The sequence below is a fragment of the Lycorma delicatula genome, chromosome 5 (genome assembly GCF_047948215.1).
Source record: "Lycorma delicatula isolate Av1 chromosome 5, ASM4794821v1, whole genome shotgun sequence".
Taxonomy (NCBI): Eukaryota; Metazoa; Arthropoda; class Insecta; order Hemiptera; family Fulgoridae; genus Lycorma; species Lycorma delicatula.
In genome coordinates, this window is record NC_134459.1 from 2757707 (window position 1) to 2784983 (window position 27277).

Genomic DNA, 27277 nt, shown 5'->3' on the forward strand with positions numbered 1-27277 from the left:
TTTATATAATTCCTTTTAAAATAGTCTGTGCTATTCAGCAATAGCACAGGTAAAACGAGTAAGAAATATAATTTTCTTAGATCAAAAATTTATTTAAACGTCAAATACATTTTTGAAAATATATGTTTAGAGCGTAGCATTATATGGAAGTGAGACTTGAACGATCGGAGTACCTGAGAAGAAAAGATTAGAAGCTTTTGAAATGCGGTGCTGTAGGAGAATGTTAAAAATCAGATGGGTGGATAAAGTGACAAATGAAGAGGTGCTGTAGCAAATCAGTGAAGAAAGAAACATTTGGAAAAATATAGTTAAAAGAAGAGATAGACTTATAGGCCACATCTTAAGGCATCCTGGAATAGTCGCTTTGATATTGGAGGGACAGAAAGATGGGAAAAATTGTACAGGCAGGCAACGTTTGGAATATGTAAAACAAATTGTTACGGATGTAGGCTGTAGGGGTATTCTGAAATGAAAAGACTGGCACTAGATAGAGAATCTTGGAGAGCTGCATCAAACCAGTCAAATGACTGAGGACAAAAAAAATCTAATTACAGCAACTTATATTCAAATTGAAAACTTGATAAGATCTTTTTTACTGTAGAGGATTTTTATCAGATTCAATTTATAATGTGTGTTACAACTACTGTATTTAAAAAAGTAATCAATTATTTATTTTTAAAGTTAATATAGATTACTGACTTGCACAATGAAAATTCCAAATTATATACGTAATTATATATTTTAATTTAAAAATTTTTTTAAATAATACATGAAACTTGGAGCTGCAATTTAGACAGCCTATGAAGATTTTGTCAGTCTAGTAATCTTTCCGGTAGTTTACTGTTAAAGTCTTACCATATTTCAAGAGCTAAAAACAGGAGTTATTTAATTTTTAGGATGTTACATATCTTTTTGACTGGCCATTTCATGAACATTGGCCAATTTTTTAGGTTACAGAACTTTCAGTAATTTCCTTTTTTTAAAGCAATCATGTTCTACAGAAGCCACATTAATCTCCATGTAACGTATATATTTTTAAGTCCAGAGTATATTTTGCCGTGCACTGAAGAAAGTAACTCCGAATACTAACTGAAAATCTAAGTTGTAAAAACATAAAATCTCAACTTTGGGATGGAATATTTTTGGGGAAGAGACACTTATCTTTAAGTTTTTTTGAGGTTTCATATAAAACTACTTTATGGAAAAATATGAAAGCTAGAGAGTTTTATCCTTTTGAAGCCTTTAAACATTGTAATTTGCATAAAATCAGTTATATTCAAACTGAAATAACTCAAAAGTTACCGACTCAAAAATCAAATATTCATAAAACCAAATATATGCATATAGTCATTCAAATTTAATCACAGAGACTTAGCTAATATAAGAGCAGCATATGCTCAAAATATGTAGAAATTTCATTTTACATTGTACTGCTAAAATTTGGTTATTAAGTCATATCAAACAGTTAAAATAACACAATTAACGGATCATATATATTTTTTAACATGAAGTGAATTATATTTAACATTAGAACCATTCTGATTTTTTCATGGCTGATTAAGATGTAACTAAAGAAAATAACAGTTAATCCTGTACATAATGTGTCAGTAATATTTAAATTATGGCCAGTAATGTTAGTGAATTCTAATGGTGTTAATTTTCTTAATACCCTACTAATTGGTATCGACATTCTTGTCATCTTTGGAGAGTTGGATTGAAGTTCACCATAAACTTCATATTGAAGAACATATGGATGAAAGAAGTGTAACAACAAGTCATTGGTTTTTTTTATTTGTGCCCCTATTCCAATTTACATTTAATGCATTATTAATGCAAGCTGTAATTAAATTATTTTCAAACAAAACTGCACCATATTTTAAAATAAAGTGTGAATTCTGTAATCACTGAACACTGTTTAGACTCTGAATACGTATGGCATATAATTACTGTTATGCTTAGCGGTGATAAGACTTCCCTTGTAAATTTTCTTATATGGGTTCTGCTGTTAGAATCTGTGTCCACTATTTGGCTATTTGGCTTGCCTTAGTCACATACAAATGTAACTTGAATCTAAAAAATGTAACTGAATCTAAAGAAACTTCATCTATCAAGTCATACTCCACATCGCCTTACTAGATCAGAACTAGAGTTGTAACTTGGGTCCTAGTCCCACCACTTGTGAGATTTACAATGTAATGACTCTACGAGGAGTAGAAACAGGCTCAGATCAATATGCAGTCAAAACTCAAACTAAATTCAGTCTCAAAAAAGCAAGCAACAAAACCCAGTCCCTAAAAATAAAACAAAAATAGACCCTATCTAACTGATTAAGAATGAAAATTACCAAAAAGCAACCGAAAAAATAACAATCATGGATAACCTCGAAGACCTAGTCAGTAACCTTAAACAATTCACAGAATTGGCCTCAATAAAATCCTGTATAAATCCTGTATGGTGGAAGAGCGAATATGATGAAACTGTGAAGAAGAAAAATTAAGCGTGGCTGTTACAACAATCCCAAAAATCAGAGACATCCTTCCAAAACCTAGTAAAACAAAGAAAAGAAATCACCTTAGCCCTAAGGAAAATATAAAGACAACACCATAAGGCACACTGAAATCAGTTGAAGAAGAATTCATCAAAACACAATCTAGAGGTTACCACAAAATTTTCAATAAACAACTCCAAAAATATGAACCTTCAGCCTTACTGATGTAGGATAAAAACCATAATCTGGCTCATAACGATAAAGACACTGTGGAAATTCTAGCTAGATATTTCAACAAACTTCAAAATTGCGTAGAACCAACAGAACTCCTAAACTTCGACAGCATCCCAATAACAACACAACCCTACCGCAACAAAAGAAGTTTACCAAACACTGAGTGAGATGAAGAATTACAAAACGGCGGTGAACAGTCATAATGTAAAGTTCTAAGTGGACTGTATAGGTAGTGGTAAATGATCACTGGATATGTGAATCGCTGATATTTAATTTAAAATAACAGTATGCTATTAAACAGAAAATATACTAATGAAAATAGAAAACTAATTAATTATAAGTATGAATTATGCCAATTTTCATATGATCTGTAAAGGAAAAGGCGCTAAGCCAAACTTCTCTGTCCACATCACAAACACTACTGGTCTAGTAAATTAATACTAGTTGCCAAAACACCCGTTTGCACCAGAGTGCGCCTACTGACAGTGGCAATAACCAAACAGGTGGGAGATCGGACTTTTGTGGAGATCTGGAAACGTGCAGGTAGACCAGCAAAAATCTCCTTTCACTAACAGTTAGTCAACATCTTGATCAAAGAACTACTAGAACACCGGGTGATCTAGTGGGGGGGGGGGGGGAATCCCAATCCATCTGCTACACAAAAAAATTGATAAAACAGACCCTAACAACTACAGGAGAATTTCACTCCTAGACACAACATGATGGTAATTCCTGGACATGATTATAATGTTTATAGACTTCAAGAAAACATACAACTGCATTCACAGAGAATTCCTCCTAATAATTCTGACACCTTGGACTACATCTCAAATTAATGAACATTATAAAACTGACTCTCACAAGTCAAAAGTGAAATCCAGTTGCAAACTCTTGGAACTGTTTGACATTAAAACCGGACTGCACCAAACCGATAGTCTCTCACTGATGTTACTCAACTTTGCTCTGGAAACGGTAATGAGGGAAGGGCTCAAAAAATGCCCCTTAAAATAGAAATAGGCCAAAAAATCAAAACAAACTGCCTTAGTTTTGCCGACGACTTGGCTTTGCTAGCAAACTATATGAACAAAGCTAAAATACAAATATTAGAACTTCAAAACATTGCAAATGAAATTGGCCTCAAAATATTCAAAAAGACAGAAATTATGTCCTAAAAACAAATACAATTAGAAGAAGTTAACATAAACCATAATAAAGTCAAAATAGTAACTCAGTTGATTACCTCAGAGAAATAATAACAAACAACCTAAATGAAAAGATTCAATCCAAAGAAGAACAAACAAACTAGCTAAAGCGCAAAATTAACCTGGTACACCTACAGTAAAAAAATGATCTTTAAATGCAAAAATGAAACGCAACACAGTTATAAAATTAGAAGCCACATATGCAGCAGAAACACTCTTACACCTGAACAAGCAATCAAAGACCGACAGACTCTATTGAAAGAAGAATTGGAAGAACTTGCATCAACAAAAAGTACCAGAAAGATGGGCAGTGGTGGACATACCCAACAAAGTTGTGTACAAAAATTTAGAACGCATCACTGATACCATGTGTAAGTGGAGACTAGGATTCTTTGGACACATCATGAGAATGCAAGATTTGAGATTTCTGAAACAGCTATTACAGTACAATCTTGACTTAAAAAATGCAAACAGGATACAGATGGATCTGAGAAATAAAGATAGGATTTGAATGAAGTTGGTCTTACACCAGAAGACAACACAGATAAGATAAAATTAAACAAAAAAAATCAAGGACAAAAACATTCACTTAACTCGCAAGAAAGAAACCCACAACATGAACATTTTCAACACCAGGCAGCGCAAAGAGATCGGAATGTATGAAAAAGTACTGGGAGGACTGCAAGGCCCAAACAGTCCCTTGGAAGAGACTTAGATAATGACTAAAGTGATGGTATGCAGTTATAAAAGATGAAAAAGAAAAAATGTCTTAAATAAATATTTAAATCACCTTTTATGCGGAGTAGGTGTATCTTCATAAGCTTTTTAATCTTAATTTTATGCTAAAATGTTTTATTAATAAATTTCTGTTTAATATACTTTTAAAAGTGACAAATATAAAAAAATAGTTTATTTATATAAAGGTTCAATGCAGATATTCATTTATTTGTCAGTGTAAAACAAAGTTTAGAAAAATTTCTCATTAAACAAATTTTTTTACAATTACTACTGATTATTTGAGAAAAATATAAAAAGGATGTGTTCATAATATTTGTAAAAATAAATTTAAAAAAATGAATACTAAAAATGGTTTTTGTCAGTAATGCATTCAGTGTAGGAAAGAGGTGAAAAAAGAATAAGCAATGAAATGGTTAATATAAAATATAATTGATAAAATAAACTATTCTGAACTAAATTATGCAAAATTTAGGACTGTTAATTAAGTAATGAATAATTAGATATTATGGATATTGAGCCTAACTACATTGTTATCTGCATAATGGTAAACCGTTAACTCCAAAATGTTAAGTATTTGTCATTTTGTTTATTCTTTTAGTAACCATAGGTGCATTTACAACTAATAATAGTACTTCTTACCTCTAGTGAAGGAGTACACTAAAGTAAGGAATATCACAATTTTTATGAATAAGCATTTTAAATTAAGCCCTTAATAAGGGGTCATTTTATGAACTAAAAAATTGCCATAAAAGATGTTTTGTTAAAGGGTTGTGCGAAATAGGCTGCTGTGGGGAAAGTTTTATTATTGTTTGTTATAAACTTCAAAGAAAATTAAAAATTTTTTATTCATATTGATATTGTTAAATCAGTTTGTTTTTTTCTTTAAATTCAGATTTGATATTGTTATTTTTGCATTTTATTGTTTATAGCTGATTCAATGAAACCTACTTACATGCCTGTATTTCTAACAAAGAAAGAGCGTAAGAAATTACGACGGCAGAATAGAAGAGAAGCTTGGAAAGAAGAACAAGAAAAAATAAGGCTTGGTTTAGAACCTCCACCTGAACCAAAGGTATTAGTACAGCATTTTTATAAATATTGTATTCTATTATAACTTTTTGTTGGAATGAAGAAAATGAATGTTATCAACAAGTAAATGTTAGAAGTAAAGTGAAATGTAAAAATCAGCTTTTTCTTGGCCTCAGACAACAGAATCTAAAGATTCTGAATGTTGTCCTATTAATTTGAATTTAGAACTATATTAAATTCTAATGCATAAAACAAGTTACTACGTTTACCTCAGCGTAGTGATATATAAAAGATGTAATTTGAAAAATTCTTTTAGATAATTATAATTTTGCACAGACAAGGTCTGAATATTGTAATTATAGCTTAGATTAGCAAGTTCAGAACTCATGAAATATTGCAACAAAAATGTTATTCACTACACATAACAAGTATTGTACTCTATGCCAAGCTGATATTTATTTATATAATATTTACTTATTGATATTTATTTTACCCTGGATTTAATTTTAATTTACAATAAACATGAAACGCAAAAATAAAAACCTTATTTTAGTTAACATAATTAACATTATTGTTAATAAATAACATTAAATAACATTATTGTTATTTAGTTAACATAATTTGCCTTTCAGGAGCCAGGTGTAAATAATTCAAATTTTTATATTGTAAATTATAAATATAAAAACAAATTATAAGATAAAAAAGGGAATTTGGTTTAAGGTCTATATTATTTAAATGCAAGGGTATGAAATAATGTTATGGTAAATGCAGTAAAATAAAAAATTACAATTAAATTATTCAAAATTCAGATGGTGCAATTGAAAGTTCTTTAAGTCTTACTTTTTAAGACTTAGGGGATTTGCATACCCACGGTCCTAGTCTTGGCACCTTTTCTTCCTACTACACAGAGAGCTGCAGAACCTTTGACACCATACACATACACATATACCACACCACAAATTGCAATATATACCCTTACACAGCAACACAACAACATCTTACACTTGCACTCGGTGTGGTTGCGACACCTTATGAAACACAACTTTAATCCAAAGTGGAAGCTATCTTGCCAGTGGGTGGATGGCTCTACGTAGTGAGTCTCAAACTAGTCCTATGGGCAACAGGGTGAACCCAGTTTTACGCAACCTTAGCTCCAGTACATTTGCACTTTGCTGGAGTGGTCCGTTATATCACTGGTACTTGTGGGAACCGTATGGCAGTCTCAGATAACGGTCTTTTGGTGATGGTTTGTCCACTTGAAAAAACCAGCAAACTGGGGAGTTTGAAAAGAGTTTGACCAATGTCAGCCGAAGAGTATCTGGAGATATGAAAACAAAAAACTGTAAAGGTAGTGCTAAATTTTCTAATGTTTGTTTTCTTTTAGTGAAGTTTAATCATTCTCTTAGGTTTTTCTGTTCCTGATAAATAAATGTATAGTAATGGCTTGCGACTCTCCTAAATCTATTAAAAAGCTTAGGAGTGGTGCCTTGATGATTAAGGTCATCATCAATTGATGATGATCAGAGTCAGAAGCTCCTAGCCTTTAGGAATGAAGGGAAGGACAATGTTATAGTAAAGCCCCACAGTACATAAATTCCAGCAAGGGAGTGATCTTTTGCCGTGACTTGGCTGGTATTGAATTAGCAGATATATCAGAAGAGCTATCCCTGCAATCAGTCTTTTCTGTGGGCCTGGGGGGAGTATAGAAAATCCCTCAACATGAGGAATCCTGTACAGCTTGGTGTTACTTTTTCCAAGCTCTTTCTGGCAGTGTGCAATAATAGAACAAGTGCGTATCCGCAAAGAACTGACCAAATTGATGCAGGCTTTGTCAGACCAGGTAAAATCTCCCGTTTCTCGTATTGCAGCATTGAATACTGGAAAGAAGAAGGATATTTTTTGTAAAAAGACCAACATTAGTGTACCGAAAATCACTTCAGTTAGTTCACCACCAAAAATTGTTTGCTGTGCTGCTGGTCCTCCTGCTGCACCAGCAACGCAGCAAACCTTACGATTGTATTGAAGGGATCTATAAAAAAAACCATCGCCTGGTACAGTATCTCTGGCCAAAAGAAAATTATAAAGTTCAAACAGAAAACTGGTGAGTATTTTGCAAAAATTTAATATATAACAAGAAAAAAGTATTTGGCTTCAAATATTATTCAGTGAAATGTTTATAATCTCTGTTCCCACCGTGAGAATATTGCTGAAGGAAGAAAATCCTTTAATACTGTGTCTGCAGGAGACTTGCCTCCATCCCCAAGATGAGGTGTCCTCTTGTGGATACGTCTGTGAAAGATGCAACCATCAAACTGAGGGGAAAGGACGTGAAGGTGTAGTTATTTTCCTCAAGGAAAATGTTAATAACTGCCCGTATTCCGCTAGCAACAAACATCCCTGCAGTCTTAGTTAAGATTGGCACCATTCAAAATGAATTTCTACAACTTACCCCTTCCTCCAAATTCCGAAATCAGTAAAGATGATCTATCCAGTCTGTTTTCCCAGTTTCCTTTACCCTGACAAATAATTGGTAATTTCAGTGCCCAACCCTATTCATGGGGCTCATCATCATGTTCTTCCCGAGGCACTATAGTTGATCAACTGAGTCAGAACTTAGATCTCTGTTTATTGAATGGTAGATCATGCGTGTTTTGTACTGTCTTCATCGGGTACATTTTTGTCTATCAATCTGTCCTGATGTTCAGTAACCCTACCCCGAGTCTTACCTGGTGTCTCCAAAACTTTCTTTAGAAGCTATTATAGACCATTATTATTTTGGTCGGTAACAGTGATTTACCTAGAGTTAGTCTTGTCAGTAGTCTTTATTCAGTATCAAAAAAATAAATTTATGACATTTGGCATATGCCAGGTTGTATTTTATCACGGTTTTAATTTCCTCTTAGCATCCAACATGTTCATTTCCTTCTATTCTGTGTTTATATATTATTTTTGTGTCATTTTTAGGTTAATATTTTAAATATAATTTTTTAACGTATAAATAATGCGTTAATAAGTTAATAATAAGTGCTAATGATGGTACTTCGTTTTACATCCAGGAAAAAGAATCGTTAACAGACTTAGAGAAATAAGGTTTTTTTATATTATCTTTTAATTAATATTAACTAAAAATTCATTGACAGTAATATTCTTTTTATTCTTTTAATTATATTTTTTATATAATAAATCAGTGAGAAGATTTTCAGGTAATTAGTTAATTTATTAAAAATAGCAATGGATGCATAATAAAGGCCTTTCTTGTAAGCTAAAGTATTGTGTTGAATTATATAAAAATAATTTGCCTGGTTTAGTAGTGGGTGAATATTGATTCAGTGACTTTTCTTTTTAGTAAAGATTGCACATTCATGAGTATAAACACAAGGAAAAGTTAATATGTGTAATTTACTAAACATCAGTTAACCCAATTCATATTTATGGGTGCCTAACAGTGATCTTGACAGCCCATTTTCTATCTTATAAACTCATTCTTACACAAGGAACATTCCCGTGGGTAAACCCGTCCAGTTACATAGTAAAAGTGAAATGCTTGAAAATTAAAAATATTCTGAATTTTGTGAAATGTAATAACGTTTTACTTAATTTGTATATTTTATTAGATGTAATTTTTTTTCAGTTAAGAATATCAAACCTTATGAGGGTGTTAGGAACTGAAGCTGTTCAAGATCCAACAAAGATTGAGGCGCATGTTAGGGCCCAGATGGCCAAAAGAAAAAAAGCACATGAAGAAGCAAATGCATCTCGCAAATTAACAGATGAACAGAGAAGAGAAAAGAAAATGAGAAAATTACAAGAAGATACAACTTTAGGTGTTCATGTTGCAGTATATAGGTAAATATTAATTAAATAAAATTTTCAGTTATCGTCAAAGTTTCGTAGGGAAGAAAATAATGTTTTCTCTGATTGAAGTAAATTTTAGGGATCTATCAAAACAATGCAAAATGTGTTCTAGAAGTTCCTTAACAATGAATAAGAATGTTTTCTTACTGTATTCGATTTTGGCTGTCATCTATTTCAAAATTCTGTCCTTGAAAACATATAGCAATCTCACTGTTTTATGTCTCGGTTACAGTCTGGAAATTGTTTCCTGAATAATGTTGAGTGATACCTGTATTTACCTTTGGATGTCATGAACTATATCAGAAGTCATACCTTCAGATGCAGTTTCATTTTGGTATGATGTTCTTCTGGAGAGTACACTCACTGTACCATGGTGGAATGATTGCATGTTTTTCTTCTAAAATTCTATTAATTTTAAGGAATGGTAGGAGAATGAATTGTTTTCAAGAAGGAACCAGTTGATTACATCATTGTTCTATATATATATATATATATATGTATGTATCTTTTTTTTTGGCAATTTTCTGAAGTCATAGTGGATCATAGCATTATAATCCAATAAAATTATCTGATTTTTAGGTTGGTATGATATCATTAAGTTAGGTTTTTATTGTTAGAATGTGTCAGAAATGGGTTGTAAATCTCTAAAACTCTTGTCAAAAAATCATAAGTGTTTTAATTTTACAAAATTTCTATTATTTGCCGATGATAAAATTTTTTTTATTGAATTAAATTAATAAACTATGAAAACTTTTTTCATGAAAATTCAGCATTTTGTGTAGAAAATGTAATAAAATCATGCACATTGTACATATTTCACTGTATAAAATATTAGTTGTGTATTATTGTTCATTGTGTTATTGTATCATTGTTCATGTGTATTATTGAGTGTACACACTCACATACACACACACACACACAACATATACATACACGTACCATAATTCATCACAATGTTTTCTTCAGCTCTTAACACACATGATATTGAGCTACTCTTCTAAAGACCTTTAAAAAGAAAATGTATTCATTTTTGATTGGTTACATTTACAAATATTTATCTTTCAAGGATATGCAGATTTTTCTCTTTTTATAGGCCTCACTTTTGTAATTTATGTCCAAGAGCTACGAAGATTTCAAATTAAAGGTAATAAAATACAGTTTGCCTTTTTAGGGAGCATTTTTGGGTTCTCATGATGTGTTGAAAAAATCCTAGTCTCCTCTTACACATAGTATCATTGATGGGCTCTAACTATTTGTAACAACTCTATTGAGCACAATCCACCACTGCTGTCTTTATGGTACGTTTCATTGATGCAGGTTCTTCCGATTCTTCTTTCGATTTTCTGGAGTCTGTTGATCTCTGAGTTTTCTTTCTGATGGAAGAGTGTTTCTGCTGCATATGTGGCTTCTGATTTTATAACTGTGTTGTAGTGTCTTATTTTTGGATCTATGGATAGACTTTTTTACTATGGGCACACCAGGTTAGTTTTTCTGCTTTAGCTAGTTTGTTCTTATTTGGATTGAAGTTTTTTCTCCCTGGTATTCTTCTAGTTCTTTCTGGAGTTGTAAACCAATCCTATTGAGGATGATTCTTGAACGAATTTTATATGTGTCTAGGTGTGAGATTCTCCTGTAGTTGTAGGGTCTGTTTTGTCCCCTATTTTGCATAGCAGGTGGATGAGGGTTGTCGTCCAGTGTTCTGGTAATTTTTCTTTGATCCAGATGTCGACAGGCTATTGATAAAGGACGATTTTTGCTGGGCTTCCTGCAGTTTTCAGATCTCCAAAAAGGTATATGATCTTCTGCCACTTTGTAATTATTCATCTCACCCAGTGCTTAGTAAACTTCTTTTATTGTGGGAGGGTTGTGTTGTTATTAGGATGTTCTGTCACTTCCTTGCAATTTTGGAGTTTTGTTGAAATATTTAGCTAGGATTTCTGTGTTGTCTTCGTTATGGACCGGATTATGATTTTTATCATAAAATCATAATTTTTGTGGTAGTCTGTTGACTGCCACAAAATGTATTGCTTGATTCATCTATTGATTTCAGTATGCCTTTATCGTGGTTTTTGTTTTCCTTAGGGTTCAGGTGATTTATTTTCGTTGTTTTACTAGGCTTTTAATGTCTCTTTACAGTTTTGTCACATTTGCTGTTCCTCTATTGATGCTTTATGTGGGATTTTATTGGGGCTAATTCTGCAATTTGTTTAAGGTTGTTGACTAGGTCTTTAAGTTTACCTGTGATTGTTATTTTTTTGTTTGCTTTTTGGTAATTTTCATTCTTGATTAGTTAGGTAGGGTCAATTTTGCTTTTAGTTTTAGGGACTTTGTTTTGTTGCTTGCTTTGGAAACTTTGGGAATTTAATTTTAGTTTTGATCGCATAGTGATCTGAGTCTTTGTTACTCCTCACAGGACTTTTATGTTTTAGATATTTTTGTGGTGGTGTTTGTCCATGAAAGGGGTAATTGCCATTCTCCTTTAGTGTAGTCACACAGTGTTTTCAGGTTTTGAGTTTTTGAGGTTTCCTCTTGAAATATGTAGATTTCAAGGTTAGGTTGTGGTTTCTGCTGAAATTGATGAGTCTTGGTCCATTTTCATTTGTTCCCTTTTGGGCAGGTTATTTTCCAATGATGTCACGATATCTTCTTTCTTTGCATAGTTGAATGTTGAAGTCTTCGATTGGTTGTTAACATAATTTTTGGGGATGTTATTTATGGTCTGGTCGAGTAGGTCTCTGAACTTTTCTGTTTCTTTTTGGTCTTTTAGAGATTTGTTTTTATTATTGGCGGGCGCATGGATGTTTATTATGGTATAGATTTTATTAGATGCTTTTAGGTTGATTGTTGAAATTCTTCTAAATATGAGTTAGGTTTTTGAATTCTCATGAAGCTCAAAACAGATCTTCTTATATTGCTGCTTTTATTCATTTGTCAGGTCATGAAATAAACTTAGTAAATGTGCAACAGATGTACATACTTTCTATCACAATCTCATACAAAGTCCCACAATTCATCTTGATGTTTTCTTGAACTCATTAATTAATTTTTTATAGTTCTTGTTGATCAGTTCTCAAATTCTTTCAACATTTCTACAGATTTGGTAAAACTGTTTAACATTGTTAACACAGTTTAACACTGAATCAGTGTTAAATTTTTCTTAAGCCACAGTTTAAGGAATAAAACCTTAAATTATCCTCTTAATTATATTATTAAAATAAATGTGAGTTTTCTGTGGAAGGTAAAAAACATACTTATTTTAGAAAGCTATAATATTACTTTGGTTATTCATTTAAGAACCAACCTGAACAAAAATTTACAAGCAGTTACAGTACAGTTTGTTTACACTGAAAATTTCTTTCTATTTAGCATAAGGTTAGACTTTTAGCAACCATAAAAAAATATTTTATTAGCAGTTGAATCCTTAGATCCTTAGGTCTATTTATTGGAGACCATGCAAATAAGAAATTCAGATTTTATGAAAAATTATATTTTATTTTAGTGAAGAGGGTGTAAAGACTCTTTCACATCTGTCTTTAAAAGTGTCAAAACTCCATTTTTATTCATCAGTTTTTTCTATTTATATTAATTAAAATGCCTATTAAAACTGTCTAATTATATGATGATTAATATATACTGTGTTTGTGTGTTGATATCTCAGAGTTTAGCTATGCTAAAGAAATCTTTTTATTTGTATCACTTACAGAAAAAGAACTACAAGTAATTCTTCAGTAACAGTAATTTTGCTTATATTCAAAACAACTTTTGCGATTATATTCCATTCATACTAATGCTGAAGATGGTTTTAATGCAATTGATGACACTTCAATCACATCAAGTGATTGAAGAGTGATATTTTATTACTATTTCCACAATGCTGGGAGCTCACAGCTATATATAGTATTACAAAATCTGGCTAGTTCTCATGTGACTGTTGGTCATGCAGTACAGCCAAAATTCAAAAGTTGATTGTGTTCCCAAAATTCTACAGAGAGACTGCCTCTATTGGAGTAGTTTTAATTTATAATCTACAGGATCTGTAAGAGCTTGATAATAATTTGTTATTTTTATGTTCAGGAACTACTTAGAAAAATCTTTCAGAACTGAGTCAGCATTTTAACAACTTTAGTATGTAATATTTTAAAACTTCTGAGTCATTTCCCTTCATTGTAAGTATATTACACACACACGCGCATGTGCACACACATACACACATTTATAATTTTTTTAAAAGCAATTTTTTTAATAATCATACTCCTCTGTACCAATATAAATTAATTTATATGTAATAGATCAGCCCTAAGTACAGAGCAATTGAAATAGGATGACTTATCTTATTTCATTACACAACAGAAGCGCTTTTGCAAACTTGATTTGCATCATGAGCTGCATACATTATATATATGCCAGACAAATTTTTATCTGGTTTTAAAGTATGAAAAGTTAAATTTAATTTAAATTAAAAAAAAAAAATTAATTAGTTTAAAAATATTTTTAACATAAAATTATAAGTGAATGGGTGGTATGTTATCATGGATTGCTAGTTTTTGATGGCTTTGTAATAAATATATATATATGTATGCAGCTGATGATGGGAATCAAGTTCGCAAAAGCGCTTCTGTTGTGTAATGAAATAAGGTGTCATCCTTTTTCAGTTATTCTGTACTTAGGGTTGATGTATTAAATATAAATTTTTTTATATGTATAAAATGCAGTCATATACATATTATGTATTCTTTGTTTATGTTTTTAGAGTACGAGAGTTAACCAGCGCTTCTAAAAAGTTCAAAGTAGAAACAAATGCAAAACAATTGTTTATGACTGGTGGTGTTGTTATGTTCAAAGATTGTAATGTTATTGTTGTCGAAGGAGGAATTAAACAACAAAAAAAATTCAAGAGGTAATCTTTTTTTCAAATTTGTACTTAAAGCTAATAATAATGTTGCTCATCTAAAGTAGTAAAAATATATTGGTGCTTTGTAGTCTCTATTTATTTTTCGTTGAACAAAAATAATAATTTATTGAAAATTTGTGTGATTAAGTATAGTTTGCTGTTGCTAACTGTTAAGAAAAAATGTACTTGATTTTGAGTACAACCTAGTAACTATGTCATTAATAGAACCTGAAATGTAAGCATAATGTAAACTGTAAATTAATTTTTTAAAAATAGGTAAAAGCAGAAATAAAAAGTAATTAAATTACATTAACATATTATTTACTTTTAGGGTTCTTTCTTTGAATTTTTTAATCTTTTTGCATTTAAATGATAAAATCATGAGATGAAATTTTTAGATTATTATTGAATGTATTTACCATAAAGAAGCAATCATATTTTAATTTTTACAAGATGTTAAAATGCTGTCTAAATGTTTTTACGTATCTTTGATTTAATTTAAAAATATTCTGGTGTTTTTTTTTAATAGAAAGTTTAATGACTGATCGGAACTGTGTTGTGTTTTGAAGTTTAGTTTTTGGTTGTTAGGTTAGTTGTTTACTAATTTCTCATGAATAAATTAATTGTTTCTCAATTAAGTTTACATACAGATATTGGACTTTTTCCTCTATTTGATAAAATTTTTAAATGATTTTTTATTCCAGATTAATGATACATAGAATAAAATGGGAGGAAGACACAATTAAAGCTGCATCTGGTAAAGAAGAGCCAAACAAATGTGATCTTGTATGGGAGGTATGTTTTTAAAGTTTTTTCTGTAATTTTATACATTGATTTGTTGTTAACTCGAGAAAAGGTGATTTCTATGAGGAGATAATTAGAGAACATGTGGATTTAAAGAAATACATATTGTTACAGTTAAGATTATAGTGTTGATGACCCTAATAGATATTTTGTCAATCCATCACTTTTATATAATTGATAAGCTTTATCAAGAATTTGTAAACAAAAAAATTCAGATTTCTAACTATCCAAGAAAGGTTTAAAGTAGATCTGCCGTTTAATTTTATTAAGATTCAATATTAAATAGTTAATGTAAATTGAATTTTGATGCACCCTGTTATCGTTAACTTATTTTACGTTCAGAAAAAAATTAAAAAAATTTTAGCAAAGAAATGCTTAAAAGAATGCAAAAAAATTTCATTATTCAAATCTCATTAGTGAAAATTTATTTGATGATTCCACTGAAAGGCGATAACTTGAGAAAAGTAATAAGAGAAAGAAAAGAAAAACTGACTATGACAGTTACATTTGCAGCTTTTTACTATAAGGTAAAACACAAAATTATAAAATCATTCATATTTATAGGATGGGTAAAAAAAAGTATATATTGTAACAGCGAAAATAAAGAAAAGAGTTCATATAAAAGCATTTCCAGAAAAGTTTTAAGATGGCTAGCAGAAAATTTTATGCTGACCACTTCATAATATATTTAAATAAGTTTTATTCATAAGTTATATTGTTAGTAAGGAGTCACCATTACACTTTAATGGAAAAGTTAACATGCACATTGTCCATATCTTGGGATCAGAAAATCTCCATGAACTCTTACAATGCAGAAGGAACTACCCAAAATTAAATGATCTCAATAGCAGGTTTTTTGGGCTGTTCTTTTTTGCTGTAACAAGCGAAACGTGAGTTATTTATTTGAATATGCTGCATAATGGCTCTTTTCTAAAACTGCAAATGGACCAACAGTTTTATTTGGCAACAAGACAGTGTTCCTCCTTGCTGTCATAACTGAACGGGACTTGTTCAGAGACATTTTTCCTGACCACGATTGTTGGGAATGACTCGATATATATTTATTCGAATGAACTTACAAACATTGCAAGTTTTACAATAATTTAACAATATTTTGTCAATAATATTATTAACAATATTATGTAAATATTATTAATGATATTATGTCTATTGCATTTTTTTTAATCGCAAATGCAGGTCACAGTGGGTCAGCCATTCCAATGCTTCAGGGGTAAGATCATGGGTGTCTTGTAATGACCTTCTAAAAGATGCATTTGGACAAACCAGGGCCAGGTGGGCGATCATTGCTCTTCAGTTCCACATCGGTTACATTGTGGGCTTTCTGCAGCACCCCATTGGTCATTATTGCAGATACCATGATTTGTGCGAATCCTGTTCGTGTTGCACTACTGTCTTTTTGGAAGGGTAAATCCTGGTACCCTCAGAGTTGGATCTATCTGTTGGAGTTAGTTATCACTAACTCACATAGTTATCACATCACTATGAAAAGGTCAGAATATCTTTCTGACATAGTGATGTTCAGTAATCCTTATGTTTCAGTGCGACTTCTTTGTAGTTAAAGGTAATAGTTTGTTGAGCTTCCCTGTTGTTAAGATGGAATGCCATGACTTCAGTTTTATTTGAATTTGGCTGGAGTCCCCATTTTTTGAAATATTTACTGATTGTGCCAAGGTCTTCTGTCAGTACACCCTCAGTTTGGGCTTTGGGTACTGATGGCAATATTGTCTGCATACATGAATTTTCTAAATGTAGTTGGTGGTATATCTGAGATATAAATATTAAACAATAGAGGTGCCAGTACACCTTGTAGTAGGCCATTTTGTAGCCCGTGGAAAATGTTTGAAATGTACTTGGAATGAGATGTGTTGGATGATGAGGTGTTGGAATGAGATGATGGGATGTTTGAGATGTACACTCAGCATCTCATCCAGTAAATTACAGAACGATTTTCAAGAAAGAAACTGGTACTCCTTGAGCAGTAGTCCTTTCCAAACTGTATCATAGGCTGAACTTAGATTAAAAAACACAGCAGATGTTTTAAGCCTTTTTTGAAATTCTTTATATAGGTTATAAGCAAAAGGACCTGATTGCAGCAACTTCTTCCTGGCATAAAACCAACCTGCTCCATTGGTATACTATTACTGACAATGGGTGTTAGGCACACATCCCAATTTCAAAGGGGAAGACAACTACCTTGTGACGCTTCTGGTCACCACAACCCCACAACCCCCCACACCTGTTCCTAGCCCTAATTGGCTTTAACAGGAGTCGTTTTTTGCCCTCTAACTTTTTACATCTCATAGTAATAAGCCAAGCCTTGTTGGGATGCCACTGACTTGGCATACTGAAACACTGGTTTGGTTTCAGTATAGACTCCGGTCTGGACCTCCTACTCCCACTCAACTCCATCGCAGAGTCCCGCATGACATTTACTTTACTTACTACCATTATCGAGATGCCGCTACATCTCAAGGCCTGCATAGGAATCCATGTCCCTGGCATTGCAGTCGCCATCTGCTGACAGTAATGCTTGCTCATTCAAAAATTGCCCTCGTCAAAATGATGCTACAGCTCACGGCTGCATGGTAACCCAAACCCTCGACAGTGCAGTCATCTTTTTTCCGACAGCTAAATTTCAATAATAATCACCACAAATTGTAACTAAATGTGGCTCAATGCCAACATACTTACCTTCGGCCAATCAACTGTCCAGGTGGTCCCTAGCTACCTGGGGTGCTACGCTATGTACCCCTTCAGTCGTTCTGCTCAGGGCGAGGAAACAGAGGAAGCCAGCCACAATAGTCCATTCTCTGCGAGTCTTCCAGTTGACCCGCAGATCAAGAAAGGAGTTCACTCTCTCAAGCTCTCTAACAAATCTGGTACGTTCAGCTTCATACAGGGGACAAACATAAAGGACATGGTCTGCAGTGTCATTGACTCTACAGTCCACGCACAAGCCCAAATCGACCAAATCAAACTTAGTCAAACTGTTTCTAAAAGCACTATGTCCTGAGAAGAATTGAGTTGTGTCCCAATTGGGGGAGACCCATTTAATTGCTTGCAGCTCCCTAACATTTGAAAATATACGATGCATGTATTGACCAGTAGAAGAATCATTCCACCTAGCTTGCCAAAAGTCAAAACCTTGGTCTTCGATTTCTCGCATATGCCCAGAAGTAAGAAGGCGTCCCTTCTTAGAAACATACTGCTTGTTACGTTCCGTAGCTAGAGTGTCAGTGGGTTTTATGCCAGCGATCACAGAGACTGTCTCTCTTGAGACAGTTCCGTAGCCACCAACAACAGCTAACAATAGAAGACACTGGACTCGCAATAGAATATCCCTATAGCATTGGAATTGTAAACGATGAGCCCAGACGGGTTCAGCGTACAACATTATGGCATCACAGACACTTTTGTAAAGAATACGTTTGCATCAACACCTATAAGAATTGAACAACCTGCTACCTGCCTAACAATTCTATCCCATTTTTCCAAATGCTGTTCAGTGGGATCCCTATACTGAAAGTACAAACTAACAACAACTAGATCCAGACCATCCATGGTAAGCTTTGTGTTAGACACACAAGTAGTATTCTTTCTGAGATCTTTAAACATTTGCTTAAAAGTGCTATTGGTTTGTAGCTTTTGCGTTGAACGATGTCCTTTTCAACCTTAGGAATGCCAATTACTTTACTTTTCTTGAAACCTTTTGGTAACTTACCCCTTGGCAATTTTTATTAACATAGAGGCAGCATTTCCTTCCTTGTGTTGGAGTTCTGTCCTCAATGAGTTGGAACAACGCAGTCTTCTGTAGCCTTACAGGCTGTAGTACGTGACTACTTGTCTGATCACACGGCTCTAAAAGGATACACATCTAGTTGTGGAAAGGTCCGTCACCAGGGGAAGTCTGCAGGGCTCCATTTTCGGTCCCTTGCTGCTGTGGAACCTGGTATTCGATGGATTTGTGGGACTGACATTCCCAGAAGGGGTCTAGGCCCAGGCTTTTACCGATGACTGTCTCCTGTTAATTCGTGGTAACTGATGACCGCAGCTAGAAGATAGAGAGCAGGTGGCTTTGTCAACCGCAGAGGGCTGGATGAACATTCAAAATTTAAAGATTTCTGTGCTCAAGACGTAGTTTGTGCTTCTCAATGGTGCAGACAAATTATCATTCAGTCGTAATCCCTGTATTAACTATAAAGGCTGTGTAATCAGCCGAGTTCGAGTTCATAAGTACCTAGGTATTTTGTTTGATGAAAAGTTGCTGTTTAGCAACCACATAGGCAAGTAGCAGTGGATGCCATCTCTGTAATGCACAAGCTTAGGAGGCTTGCTTGAAAGGATTTTGGGCTGTCAGGCGGTCATTTGTACATAGTGTACCGAGGTGTCTTTGAAAGTATGACCTCTTACGTGGCATCCCTTTGGGCGCATAGTTTGGAAAGAAATTGAGCACTTATTCAAAATTTAAGGTGTGCTCAGCGCAGAGCATAATTGTATGCACTGGTGTTTTTAAAACAACCTTGTATGAGGCTACCACTGTATTGGGAAAGGCTCTACCAATTGATTTAGTGGTGAAAGTTCAGGTGGCCATGTGGAAATTGCAAAGAGGCAGGGAGGTTGAGGTATTTGAGATGCGGTTTTGAGCCGGGCCTCTACCAGAGTAGAACGGTGATCTTAGTACACTGGTTCTAAATTTCAAACAGTTGCTCATCTCCCACCTATGGAGGAGGCTTACAGCCTTGCGATGGAAGCATGGCAGCAAGAATGGCATGCAACAACTAAGGGAAGATCCTTGTATAAATTTATACAGGATTTGAGGGGATGTTATGCCTCTCCTTTGTTTTTAAGGGCAACAGGAGCCCGAGTGCTCTCCAATCATGTAAATTTAAACCAACATTTGTTTCGGTTCTGCCTGGAAGCTGATGAGCTGTGTGTCTGCGGGGTGGTCCAGTCGAATGAACAGATGATGTTCGACTGCCCAGCTCTTGGGCAGGGCGGCAAAACTAAGGCCACTCGGTAATTTAGAGGTCAAGGGGAAAATTGGCAAAAAAGTAGCAGGTCAATTTGCCAAGAGCTGCATTGTTGGACCGTGTGGGAGTTCCTTTACGCGAATGCTTTTTTCAACTGTCATCAGTAGTTTGCCAACTACTGATACTATTTATCTTTGACAAGATAAATTTAATTATTGATAGTCATATATGTTTTAGTAGTTGACAGGGTGCGCCTACCCATTTTAGTGAAATATGACAAGTGGGCGATGGGACACGCAAGCGAATGGTGTATGGTACCATGGTTATTCTGCTCACGCTTTTAGATTAGGTCTAGGAGCTAGTTAGGACACCGGTCGCTAAACTGTTTCAAGGCTCAGAGCTGTTTGTGGCACAGATATTTGGTCTTATGCTTTAGGGTGACCAAATAGGGTGGTGGCGGGAGAAATGCCAAGCAAACCAAACTTACCCCTTCGCAGGATATCATTACTAAAATTTAAAAGTCATCCTTTCATGTTTGGACCAATGTGTTTAATAAACTCAGGATATATGTTGTCCAGCAGCTTTTCTACATTTTGTTAATTTGATTGCGGCATTGAATTTTTCCATTGTGATATGGTCCATAATGGGGAAGAACTGTTGATGACTAAGAATTTCACCAATTGCATATCTCACAAGAAGTGAGGTATGCAATTAGTGAAATTTTTATGTCTTTATCAGTAATGATCTTTGATAGGTTTTTGGCCGTGACTTTTGGCCTAGAAGTGTTAGTAGCAGTGACGGGTGTTTTTTGGCCGATTACCAGCTTATGTAATAAATTCCATGCTGTCCTGCTGCTGTGCTTAATGTTGAGGCTTTCCAGCATTTCTTTCTATCCAACTGTTCTAGCGTTGTTTAGGGCTCACCTATTACCTGGTCTCTTGTGCGTTCATAAGCATTGTTCAGTTCTTGGCACTCTTCAATCCAATAGGGGAATGTTGAATCTTATTACTCCTTAGGGTATGTTTTTTGGCAGAGCTGATTACTAGCGCAGCAATTCTTTTATAGTACTTTATTTTTGATTGGATCCACCTGATGTTGTCTTCTAGTTGCTTGTTGAATTTATTCCATTTGGCTTTCCTAAAATTCCATCTAGATAAGGGAAAAGAACAGTTGATGGAATTGTTGTGCCTAGAGTGGTTACTATCAGTCTGACTTGAGGATCTGAAAGTTGTCAAGTACTTCTCTAACACTTTGGCATAGTTGTGCGCCCATGGTTATAAAGGTTAGGTCAGGTCTTTCCTTCATCTTGCAGAATGAAATGTGGGTTTCTGCTAGCATCAAAGAGTAGTTTAAGGTTGCTTCTCTCTTCCTAGTCTCCTAGGATTACACTGTGTATTGTTATCATTATATCTCCAAAAAGATCTTGTGAGGAAGATGAGTGGGTTATAGAAATATTGTCAATACCTATTCTAATATTTGAAGCGATTCCATATTTTGGATGATTTATTGCTGCAGTGAGATTATACTGATATATATAGCTTCATGATTGAATTTGGTAATTATCAGCTGCATGTGTTTCCTGGATTGTGATAACTTCAAGTATAAATTTAATTGCTAACTTACTAATGTGTTCACTTTTAGTGCAACTGATGCCTCCTATGTTGATTTGTCATATTCTTATTCTGGAGCCTTGTCAAAAAGTCCTAAGGACAACTGTTAAAAAGTTTGGTTTGCCTTGTTTTTCATTGCAATGTTTTTGCCAGGAGATCAAAACAATGAAAAGACAGTCTGGCGGTTCTTTATCACTGCTCATTTAGTGTTAAACAGGGGACACGTGTAACATTCTGTTACAGATGCGAACAGCTTTACCACCCAAATGTCATGCCCTACATCCTGGTGGGCAAGACTCAATGACAGAGTTTGTGGTGGCCTCGAATATCACTCGTTTGTGTTTTAATTACCCAAAACAAACTCTGTTATTATCTTGCAGTCACATTTCAGAACAAAATACGGTAAACAGCCATCCAAAGCAATCTAACTATAATTGGATAAGCAATAGAAATCACAGGGTGTCTGTATAAAAAGAAAAATTGTGGAATACCTCTCGTTTCAAGAAGTTGTAGTATGTACCATTGTAGTCCAGGTATATAACTAGATCAGCTTGTCTAGAATTACAAATTCTGCACTGACTGTGGAAAATTTTGCAGAGAGGGTTGAAAGTGAGACATATATTATAGAGTATAAAATAAGTGATAACAATGAAGTTCTTACATAAAGATTTCTATATGGACATGCATGAGCTTGTTATTGAAAAAGATGATTTCTTTTGTTGCAAGAAATGTACAAGTGTACATTTCATATTGGGAAATTGAGTAGATTGCAACTTATGAATGCATACACGCGCGCGCACACACACACACTCACACACACACACACACACACATGCACACATACATACATATATGCATATAAAGAAGGGGAAAAAAGAAAAAGAAGGGTAAAATTGTGCAGGCAGGCAATGTTTGGAATATGTAAAACAAGGATATGTTAGGGATGTAGGGTTTAGGGGGTATACTGAAGCGAAACGACTGGCACTACATAGTCTTGGAGTCTTGGAGAGCTGCATCAAACCAGTCAAATGACTGAAAAAAAAATTACATAAATATATATATAATAATATATACATATATTATTTATGTATATAGTAGCATGCAAATTAATTTGAACACAGGATGTTATTTGATAAAAAAAATAATTTTATTTAGAAAAAAATCAAACCTGTACAATCTGTGATTATCTAGTAATTAACATGTCCTTTATTCATAATCACTTCACAAACACATATTAGCATCAATTTAACAAGTGTACTTTTAAAAATTTTAAAGTGCACATTATTTTAATTTTTTCATCATGACATTATTGGGTATTTCTTAATATTATTTTATTATACAGATATTATTGCTTTAATGAGGTCATTTTTGATAGTTATTTTTTGATTATTACCCAAAGATTTTCAATTTGATTTAAGTCTGGGGAATTGCGTGGCCACTGGAACACTTTAATGTTTCGTTCTTTGAAAAATTTTCCCACTTTTGGCAGTACGGCATGGCGCTAAATCTTGTTGGAGCACTCTGTTGCCTTGTGGGAATTTGTTTGAGGTTGCATCACAATCCTCTCCTTCAGAATCTTGATGTATCCCTCAGTCTTCAACATACCATCTACTGGAAGTAAATAACAATGGCCTTCAAATGAGAAATAACCCCAAAACATTTTTTTTCTGAGGATGTTTAACTGATAGTTGGATATGAGCTGGTGATCTTTTTTTATTTGATGTATTTCTCATGTTTGGAACCCTTTGTCCCTGTAGTTAAAAATGTGACTTCTTGGAAAAGAACATTTTTCCAATCTTCTTCGGTGCAGTCAGGGTGTAGTTTGGCTTACAAAGCCTTTCTTTTTGCACATTGCTGGTATTAAAATCTGTTTTTAGCTGGCTAATGAGTCTTTCATCCAGCTGCAAGAAGTCGATGTCTAACAGTTGTCACATATAAATCTGTTCCACTTGCTGCTAATTCGCGATTTAAGTCTACAGCAGATAATTTTGGATCAAGTTTACTTTTTCTTACTTATAACTGATCCTTTGCTGGAGTAGTTTTTCTTTTGCAGCCACATTTGCATTTCCATTGAGGTAAGAAGAAACCACTTCTTTAAATTGTTACAAAATAGCGGTCACCGTCCCTAATCTAACTTCTAAACTAAACTAAACAGTCTGCAGTGGTTTTCTTATAATAAAATAAAGAAAAATGTTTCTATAAACACGGGACTGGAAATGCTTTGTTTTTCCACTAGCCATCATTTTGCTTTTTTCACTAAATGATTTTTATCTCCAGAATGGTTTGACCAATATGCTGAAATTTGTCTTGGTACTTAGTAAGATAAAAACCTGTTGTTAGAAAAGTAAACAACCTTATCTAATAATATTTTTCAAAATGGCGGCCATTTAAAATTTTTAAATCCAAATAATACAAAAACAATAGATTTTATAAAAAAAAAACAAGATTCAAAAAAGTTTTCTTTTTTAACTTTGAACCAACTAGCATACTTGGTTTATCAAGCTTTCTACTAAAAACGAATACATAATTTCAACAGAAATTACAATAATATTCGTTATGACATGTTTTGGAAGATAAATATTTTTAAAAATAAATTTTTTTTTTTTTAATGTTTTGAAAAATAATGAAACAAGCTCACAGTAGGCACCTAAAACGCCCACTAACAGAAAGATAAATCACAATAGGTGCTTAAAATGACCTCCATATGAGGTAATGCATGATACAACAGGCCTTTGCATTGACTGGCGTACTGATTCAAAAATCCAAGGTTGATTCCTTATGATGTTACATGACTCTGTAACTTAAATAACTACAAGTTTTTGTAGTTACAATTTGAATGATTTCCTCGGTGAAGCTGAACTTTGGCACAACCAATGGAAAGGAAAAAATGACCTAATGCCAGGCTGAAGGAGATAGCACTAGCTACACTAGTTAAAGAAACCCAGTTTTTCTACCCATCTATAAAACAAGACTGCACAGCCCTGCACAACATACAGTATCGGAACATCCTACAGCACCTTACACATGGTAAAAACTTGAATACAGTCAACAATGACAGAAAATCGGCTTGTCGGTTATTGTATGATGAATGTGCATAAAAAAGAGGGTTCTGAAAACTAAAAATAAATTTGAGAAAGAAATTTTGTCAAGATTTAGCCAGAACTCTCTTAGGCTAGAAATACGATTTAGATAGGTTCGAAAAGCGTTGCAACTTTTACTTTTTACTTTTAGTATTTTCAAATAAACCATTTTTTAACAAAAAATGTTATCTTATTTTTGTTCCCCTGAAGAAAATCCTGGTTATGCCTATGTGCATATACATATACATACACACACAGAGAGAGAGAGAGAGAGAGTGAGAGAGGCCCTCTAGGTTAGGTTGTTTATAAAATTAGGTTTTGTATACAAAAAGGTCATTGATTTTAGAATACCGATGAATTTAATCAATATTCATTTAAAATTTAAATAGTAAGATTTAATAATTAAAATATTGTTTCAGGGTACTGCCCAAAACAGAAGCTTTGGTGAAATGAAATTTAAAGTTTGTGCAACTGAGAAACTTGCTCGAGAACAATTTAGAAAACACGGTGTAGAACAATACTGGGACCTAGCATATAGTACATCTGTGCTTGAAAATCAAGATGACAAATAATTTTAAGCGTTACAAATTATAAACTGCATATTTGAATTATTAGGATAAGCCCTTTGTACATATCGTTTATGACAGTGAAAATTTAACAGTTTGTCTGGATGTTTTGCTTTCTATTTCCATTATGAACATTTATTTATATATTAAATACAAAGTACATATGTGTTGTTTAATTTTATTTAAGTGCTGGTATACCAACTTGTAACTAAAATTTTTAGTATCTAAAAGTTTTTTGTACAGTGTACATGGTTGTAATTAATTTGGAGAATGTAAAATGCGATATGGCTTGACAATTAAGTATATTGAAGCAGTATACATAAATTTTCGTATAAGGAATTTCCTGTTAATTTATGTTAGGTGTTTGAAATACTGTTATTGAGCTGATTACGATAGAAAACGTTTTACCTCAAAGTAAACTTTTAGCTGTGAAATAAATAATTTTGTAAAATAATTAAATGTGCATCGTGTTTATTTTTGAAATTTATTTATCCTTTTACCTTATGTATTTGCTTTAAGATTTAATTTTCTGGTTTAAGGGTTAGGCAAGAATGACTACAGATTTTCAATCACAAAAATTACTCGTTTATGCGAATTGTTTTAACAGAAATATCATATACTTAATTATTGTCAAATACTTAAGTTAAAAAGTTTTAGATCTTTGTTTGGATGAATGTGTTAAAATTTAATTCTTAAAATTACCTAATATTAATTACTAGCTTGTTAACGGAGAAATGTCATGCGATTCATCTCTTTTAAAAGAAGAAATATTGAACATTTTTTTAATTAAAGTTATATTTGGAACTTTATTTACAGTATCATTTAATTTCACTGTCATCATCAGCTGCTTTGTGACTGGTCTTCCTAACAGACTTTTAACAACTATTAACCTGTTATATTATTTATTTGAATTCTAAGTTATAACAGATTAAAAGATACTCTTTTTTTAACATTAGTATTATGATGATTTAATAACTTAGTTGAAATATTTCATCCCTTTTTCCTAGATATTTGTTTGGGAGTAACCGGTTCCAAAAGTTCAACTTTGTAGCTATCCAGACAGAAAGGGAATTATCGGTGAATGAGTAAGTGAGGACTTCCTTTTTTGTATATTGATAAATATAATTTTTTTTAACTGATTTTTTCATAATTATAGTGGCGATGAAAATTATTTGAAATCGTAACTTTTTAAACGACAAACCATACTAAAATTAATAAACATCATTATTACGAATAAATAATTTCTTGATAAATATAGCTACGATTAAAAAGTTAAGTCGAAACAAAATGACTAAAGAAAAAAATAGATCTATTTAATTTAATGGAAGCTTCATGTTTAAAAAGCTGGTAATTTAAAACAAGTATTTTTCATGAAAGTATCAACTTCAATGAAAAATTTCATTGCTAAAATTTAATGTTAAATAATTAGAATTTAATACACACTCATTTATTTATATTAAAAGTAATTTATTATCTGTATGGAATTTACTAAAGTAATTCATTAAATAAATTCTATCCCTTAGAAGCGTGATAAATAATTTCCTTTTATCATCTACTATGTACTTTTGACATTAAATACCCAATAACAGTGCAGTATTTTTTCTTTGATCTTTTCAATAAAAATCATCTGAATTATTCTGGATGTGTTCTTACTTAAAATGTCACCATCTCTGCAGATGGTAGATGTAGAAGTTGAGGCCTAATTTTCAAGCAAAACTATATGTGCAAAAATTTGCTTGATTACCCGATTCTACACGAATCTGTATCGCCATATTTATCGTTGATATCG

The 27277-nt window shown here is 33.0% G+C and overlaps 1 protein-coding gene across 2 annotated transcripts in view; it reads left to right on the forward strand.

The window, feature by feature from the left end:
- Positions 1 to 26567, forward strand: part of Prp3 (pre-mRNA processing factor 3) — an 85996-nt gene extending 59429 nt beyond the window's left edge. Inside the window, exons 9-13 of one of the 2 annotated variants that reach the window (XM_075365529.1) lie at positions 5592 to 5734; positions 9323 to 9537; positions 14297 to 14443; positions 15142 to 15232; positions 26496 to 26567. In XM_075365529.1, coding sequence (XP_075221644.1) covers positions 5592 to 5734; positions 9323 to 9537; positions 14297 to 14443; positions 15142 to 15232; positions 26496 to 26513 — 614 coding nt within the window. In that variant the 3' untranslated portion in view covers positions 26514 to 26567. Of the gene's footprint in view, positions 1 to 5591; positions 5735 to 9322; positions 9538 to 14296; positions 14444 to 15141; positions 15233 to 25341; positions 25948 to 26495 lie in introns of those variants that run through there. The other variant, XM_075365528.1, reaches the window with a different exon arrangement.
- Positions 26568 to 27277: the final 710 nt, after the last annotated feature.